General features: G+C 32.1%; 1 protein-coding gene across 3 annotated transcripts in view; it reads left to right on the top strand.

Annotated features, from left to right (window-relative positions):
* LOC119840798 (lysophosphatidylcholine acyltransferase) overlaps nt 1-3,669 on the top strand; it is a 47,866-nt gene extending 44,197 nt beyond the window's left edge. For all 3 annotated transcript variants that reach the window (XM_038367552.1, XM_038367550.1, XM_038367551.1), the window contains 2 exons: nt 250-391; nt 1,142-3,669. In XM_038367552.1, the coding sequence (XP_038223480.1) occupies nt 250-391; nt 1,142-1,227 (228 nt within the window). In that variant the 3' untranslated portion in view covers nt 1,228-3,669. The remainder of the gene's footprint in view (nt 1-249; nt 392-1,141) is intronic.
* The last annotated feature ends 4,103 nt before the right edge of the window (nt 3,670-7,772 follow it).

Genomic DNA, 7,772 nt, shown 5'->3' with positions numbered 1-7,772 from the left:
TTCCATATATTCATTAATACTATAGTAGGCTCTCTGAACTAATACATTTTTAATATAGTTTTTGAATTTAGCACTACTATATATATTGTATAAACGTTTACCTTGTCCCATAAATGAATTTTTTACTTTACTAAGCCGGAAAACAGGCATTTCAATTTGATTTCTCTTCTGTATCGTAACTATGTCTATCACCCACTTTTGTATGTAAGTCGATCCATCCCTTTACCCAATTCACCCACCCACTTCCAGATCTTCGACCCAATAGGCTCCGGTCGTCTGGACATGAACACATTCGAGCAGGTCGCGGCGCGCTGCTTCGGCCACAATCCTGAGGACGCGCACAACGTGTTCCGTCACATCGTTGGAGACGAGAAGGGACATCTCACTTATGGTGAGTGGTTTGGGGGGGGAGGGGATAAGGAAAAAAGTTTAGTGGTTTGGGGGGGGAGGGCATGAGGAAAAAAGTTTAGTGGGCATCAGGACACAAATGTGTTTTGTGTGAGTTAATTGTTGTTTTGTGTGAGTTAATTGTTGTGTTTTCCAGACACTTAAGTATTGTGTCTCCAGACAACCACAAAAATGTGCTTAGCACAGCTTTATGCTATTGCAAGATAGAATGGGGCAGAAAAATATAGTGTTTTATGACAAAATTATTGTCTTTTTCCTTTCTGACATTATATGTAGATTGGTATATAGAACTTTAATTTTATTTTGATTTTTTTTTTATTTGATTTAATTATAATTATTTCAAATATGATGAGTTATGAGATACAAGTGAAAGTAATACAATGGTATTAATATTTTCTTATCATGTTTATTTTGCAATTCAACTACTGTAAACATATTCAAAACCGATTATGTAGTTTTTGATTTTACTCGTAACCAAGAGGAATCCCGTGTCCCCCAGTTGGGTATGGGGCAGATGACATACATCTGTTCCATTATCGATTATCTTTGTGGACAAGTAGGTGGTCTATCTGCTTTGTCATTTCAGACCTAAACATTGTTTTGTAAGTCCCCATTGGGAATCCGGAACCCCTTGGGTTATGATCCTCTACTCAGCATTAACCGCGGTACCAAGTATTTCATACAAAATTTAATGTATCGTTTATGAGAATAATATAAGTGTTATAAATTCCAGAACAATTCATCGCCTACGCCCAGTTCAAACCGGAATTCAGCTACTTGTTCGCTCAAGAAACAACTCAGAAGACGAAAGTGCAGTGAGAGTTGCACATTCCCACCGTGTGCAGCAAAGTGCCATAAATTGGCACTATGAGGTGGGACTTTCGGACTTTAGTCTGTTGGGACTTAAGGACTTTAGTCTGTCGGGACTTTCGGACTTTGGTCACCGGGAACTTTCGGGCTTTGGTCTGTCGGAACTTTCGGACTTTAGTCTGTCGGGACTCTCAGACTTTGGCCTTTGAGACATTAGGATTTTTCTTTGAGGAGATTTGTCTGAGATTGAGACTTTCGGACTTGGGGCTTTTAGACTGCTTCTGATGGACTTTGAGCGACATAGTCACCCTTCATTAATTTATGGAGGACGTCCTCTATGGAAATATAACTATGACAGTACAGTGTTGGGGTTTTTAGACTGGTTGTGCTAAGATTGGGAGAGGACTGTGCCGAACTTTGAATTACTGGTGATTAGTTGAGTAGTATAATAGTTATCTTGGAATATTTTATCTACTAAATAGATAAATAAATTTAAATGATTTTAAACCCTCAAGTACGTACCAAATTGTGTAGATTCTTTAACATATAGAAGCATTATAATGCATTTCTTTACTAGCATTATTGTATATCTTAATGGAGAAGCAATATAAGTCAAATTAGGAATATATTGCTCAATTTCTAGACTAACTTCTGTACTTAGGTTGTATTGTATATAATATCTCTATAGCAGCTCGAAACGCAGTATTGGAATTTATTTGTTTGTAATTAGAGGACTCTATAGCATAGTTTGTAGGTTCAATTTATAGGTAATGTCCGTAGTAGTATACAATTAGTAAATTTTAAAGTGCAGTTCATAGTTCACACACTATAATTCTAAATAAGTGATCATAGTTCAGTGTGTAGTTTATAGTGTGTTGGACAGTTTCATAGTTTAATTCGTACGTTTAGTGACTACTTTATTTTGACGTTCATGGATGATTCAGTAGTAAATATAGTAGTTCGATTGGCAAACCCAGCTCTCAGTGTTATAGATTACGATAGTTTTATAGTGCATTACACTATAATGCTATATTATAGTGTTATGTTAATGTCATTCAGTACTTTATAGTGTAACTCTAACAATGGATCAGTGGAACATGTTATTTGGATAATTTCAGTTTGTTATATTGCGAATTAGGAGTGCATCGTAATGGCAATTTTAGACAGTATTGATTAAAAAATTTTCGTGTCATTATATAGTTCAATTAATACCAACTCTAACAACTTTTTGTAGTTATTAATATGTTAGTTGTGAACAAAAATATGTCAATATTTATAGTGGAGTGGTGTTAGAATGACAGTGATGGCGCTAGAAAACCGATATAGCTGTCTCTTTCTCACACTGGAACTAGTACTGCTTTAAGACGACCCTGTAACCACTCTGGTGTTTAGGTGACTCGATGACATAGTGGCACACTATAATAAATGTGTGATGCTTTATAGTTCAATTGGAGTGTATGCAATTATAAGGATAGTACAACTTTAAATAAGGACAACTAAAAAGTGACATACCTAATTGATTGTGAAATTTAATTGATAGATATAAGTATTATTAATGTTAATAGGATTGAATGAGATCCAACCCAGTGTGGATGATGTGTGAAAAATATGAGTTTGAAACTCGGTTTAAAAGTTATATTTTAGGATTTTCACAGGAAATTTGTAAATTGAAACAAAGATGCCACTTTTAAAATGAATTGCTCCCGGGTTTAAAAACATGTCTTTGCCAAGCGAGACAAAGGGAGTGTGTGTATTATTTGTTTTTTTTGTTTTGTATATAGAGCTTATGTTACGTAATTTATGATAAATAAGTATATAATAAAATACTCTTCAAAAGATTATTATCACAAGCAAATACAATTATATCTTTAAGAAGCAATATATTTAAATTCATATTCATTGCTATTAATTCTAAAGCATTGAGTAGTTTTTAAAATTGTCATTTTTGGAAAGTTTTGCTATTTCTTATATCGCCGTCCCTTTCTGGTCAATGCGAATTTCTAATGGAAAGAGAATGGCAGAAAGGGACGGGTATATGGATCATGTTGACGTAACCGTAGTTATGTGATTTCTTATAGTTATTAAATAAATATCTTCTAAATGAATGACAGGAACTAAGATCACATGAATATACGCTGATTTATGTAATAATATCGTATCAATATAAGCTATTGTATTTTAGAGCCATTATTTATGTGATAAATTTAAGATTAAATCGTGATTAGAAGCTATTTAGAGGTTATTATGTAGATATTAGATTTAATCAAATAATACTCACTCAAAAAGCTATAAACTGGTTTCAACGCTTGCTGATAATGTTGATAGCCTAATTGACACTGACGTAAATCTTTATACTTTATCATTCATCTGCTAAATAAGTTAAATAGAACATATCAGTACGCTGTGAAACCATTGATATATATCGATATTATTATTATAACATAGTTTTTTTGGCAAACGGCAACATTCTACGCTTTTATGAATTGATAATATCTAAAATTCTGTAATTTTTTTATTGCTTTATAAAAAAAATGTCTAAGAAAAGGTTATGCATTTAAAAAAACAAGCTATTATAGATTTATGCTATATTTTCCCTCGCTTAATACGTGCTATAGAAAAAAAATGAAAAATAGCTGCCGTCATAAGTGTGGGCGAGACGGGATATGTGCAAGTGAGATGGAAAGAGTTAAGAATCATGGCGCGAGATTTAAATGATATTAGCAAAGATAAAAACATGTGTAATTACACGCTTTTTATTAGCTTCACCTGTATGTTTGTTTGTTTGTTTGTTTATATGTTTGTTTGTTTGTTTGTAACTGACTTCTTTGGGCGCGATTTTGACCCACTTTAAACGGCCAGATTTCGTTCAAACTTTGTAGATTTATTGAGGACCGATGACAATACACTAATTTGATAAAATTATTCCAGTTTTCAATTTGCAAAATATGATTTTTGTTAAAGCGTGTTTTATAGTTTTTTTAAACTATTATATTTTATTTAATTAAAGTTGGTGTAAATAGATGTATTAGGCGTAAGCTAAATGAAAATCAACACCATTCTAGCATAACCTACAAATAAAAAGCTGTAAAATATAGTTTTATTTTCTGTTTATTGGTTTGATTACAAAAAACACTTTCAGCGTTGAATATTTTAAAATAAAAATTCGGTAACTATTAATGTGTTTCACATATAAATATAGTTTTAATTTTGTGACAAAGATGTATAAATTTTGGGTTCTGATAATCGAATTTTCGTATTTGGCTTGTATTCGTCAATTATTTTTCAATTTAGTTCAAAACACATACTGTAATTTGACCAGAAAAAAGCTTATTCAAAATTCGAAATTTTTTTCTTATTAAATTATTTGATATGTTAAGTTATTTTGTACCTACTCATCATTCCTTTGTTGTTATTGTTTTTTTATATTATTTAATTTATTGTCAATTAAACATAATAAAAATAATTTTGCAGTTTCATTTTGGATATGATTAAGGAGTTCATGATATAAATTATTTTAGTTCCAATAATATTTTTGTATTATATCTAATAAAAATTAAATGTAGAGCATAATATTGTTAATTGTCATTTATTAATGTAGTAATGATTTTTTCTAATATTATATACGTGAAACTTTGTAAGAACATATGGATGTTTGTTACTCTGTCACGCGAAAACCACTAATCGGATTTTGATGATATTTTGCAGTAATGAGGCTTAATATACCAGAAAGACACAAGCTATAGAAATACTAAGTATTCTCAGCGGATTCGTTCGCGAATGAACGCACAGCTAGTGTAATAATAACCCAAAACAATTACATCGTAAATTTATTTTGGCGTAATGTGATCTTCATTGCCAGTCTGCATAAAATCATCTTCATCCCCATCTTCATCCTCATCATTGCCTCTAACAGCAGCTTGAATCGCGAATATCCTCTCAACCATATACTGTATATCGACATTAACTGCTATAATCCTCTCATATATAACCATGAACCAGAGGAACTTCACAAAATATTGGAAACGGTACATAGTATTGAATAGATTGATCAATTTCAGTCTCAACTGGATTAAAGAGCCATACAATATGGCAATTTGATAGATCGGGTTACCTCCGAATTTAACCCTGTATGGGCGTGTATCTTCCAAACGAATTCGAGTAGCGTACACCGATTGTTTCATAAGATCCATGGCTATTTTCATATACTTTCTACCACCGTAATAGCCCTCTCGAGATTGCTTTTCGGGTATGTTCTTTCTGGTCGCAACTGCGACGATTTCCTTCAAGTTATCCGCTTCTAGTAAACCGGTGTCGATATCTCCCACGTTATCGGTTTCGGTGTCGTTGCCGAAAACGTAGTCAAGCATCATATCATCTGTTATATGGGACGCGTCTGCTTTTATTTGGGTTTTAAGGACGTTGGTTATGTTCTCATCCGAAAGCATTTCATTTGTGTTCAATGATAATGCGGCATGAACTGTTGAATGTGAAATATTTTGAAAATATCTTAGTACCTAATTTATATTGAAAGGCTAGCCGTTCGCCCCGGTTTCACCCATGGTACATATATAGCCTATGTCACTCAGTGTAATTGCAGTTTTCTAACGGTGAAAGAATTATTGAAATCGGTCCAGGCGTTCACGCGTGATGACGAGACCAAGGGAAATGGGGATTTATTTTATATAGATGCCTTATCCAGGGATCTTTTAATATATGACGTCTTGAAGCAGTACTACTTCCAGTATGGGAAAGCGTTGGCTCTAGGCGACTTATATATCTCTATCATTTTTCTATACTGGAATCAGTAGTTTTTTATTGTTTTTAATCAAGTAAGCGATTACCACCGCTCGAACATTTACAAATTACAAACTTATTTAAAAAATTACAAATTACAAACAGTAATAACTTATTATTCAATTAATTTTTTTAATAAAAAAAATCAAAGATTGCTTTTTTGTTGAAATTATTACTATTTTTGTGTTTAAGTCTGAATAATTAACAAATATTGTAAGAATGGGCATTGGGTAAAAACATTAAAAACATACTCACATAAAAAATAAAAAATTACAAACATTGCAATTTTTATAAGGTACTGAGTAATATTATTAGTGCATTTTACTACCGTTTTAAATACTGAAAACTCATTAGCTTGCTCGTTAACTACGATTAAGTTTAATAAATAACATTGTAGACGTATAATTTTATTAATGTTTTATTTAATCATTTACAAATTATAATTAAATAACCGAAAAACTAACTGTACTAAACTGACTGAACTAAATACAATGACACATATCTATTAAATTTTAATATGGGCAATAAAATTACACATCTTGCCTTTGTTATTTTGTGCTTGGTATAAAAAAAAAATATGTATAAATATGATTATTAATTAATTATTTATGTAAAAACTGACAATTGTACGCCACATGGCAGATCACAGTAGAACTTTATATAATGTAATACCTTCCTAATAACCTGTGAATCACAATAAATCATTTTGAATTTGAATTTGAAAAAAAAAATAAAAAATAAATATTAATTTTTCGACATTGCCATGGACCATTCTTTCATAATATCTATAATTTATTTCGTAACAGTAATATTAATTAAGTTATGTATTTGTGCCGAAAACAGGAACTACGGTCCTGCAACTTATATTTAACTAGTGGTCCGCCCCGTCTTCGCCCATGGTACATATACATATAATAGGCTATATACAGCACTCAGGCAGCGCGTACATGGACGAACTAATTTTTTAAATTTGTCCAGTAGTTTCTGAGACCTGAGACTGAAGATTACTATTAGATTATATTACATTAGTTTAAACAGACAAATAAACAAAATAAACATAAACTGTTTATCATCATAGCATTTGTGCACAATTTGTGTCGTTTCAGTCCAAATATAAAAGCTGAAAACTTAAACTTAACCAACTTTAAAAACACGAAAACCACAGCATATACAAATATTCCTTTGAATCCACAAATTGTAAATAAAATAAGACAATACAATTGAGATAACAATAGGTACTATACAATTGAAACAAAACAATACAATTTATACAACAACTCAATTAAATCAAAGAAAAACAAACTGTCTATCAATGGAAAGCAAAAGGTGGGACTAAATGAGGTCATTTTGTGTAACCTATTTGCTTTAATCATTTCAAATGAGACCTTATGTGCTATAATGTATATTCTAAATTTAGCAGAAAATAAGAAAAAACCCGTGTATATTTGAAAATTTTATTTCAGTCCGGGACCACGTTGGGAATACCATGGGCTTCACAATACTTCTCGTGCAGCTTGACTTGTACCCACCACAGGTATAGGAAGTCTACATGCTTCTTTGCCGCCTTGTGATGGAGAATGAGGAAGGGTTCCATCCAGCCCCACGCTGGTTTTCGACTCCACCTGAAATTCTCATTGAATATCAAATTTTAATTGTACCTATAGTAAATAATAATAAGTGTCATGTATTCGCTCTGTGCGCGACTTCAGCGCCATGGTACGTTTGAACTACAGGGGGCTATTGTAATATATTTTACTAAG

Source organism: Zerene cesonia, chromosome 7, assembly GCF_012273895.1.
Source record: "Zerene cesonia ecotype Mississippi chromosome 7, Zerene_cesonia_1.1, whole genome shotgun sequence".
NCBI lineage: Eukaryota > Metazoa > Arthropoda > Insecta > Lepidoptera > Pieridae > Zerene > Zerene cesonia.
Note: the sequence above shows the minus strand (reverse complement) of the source record. Positions and strands in the feature narration are given on the sequence as shown.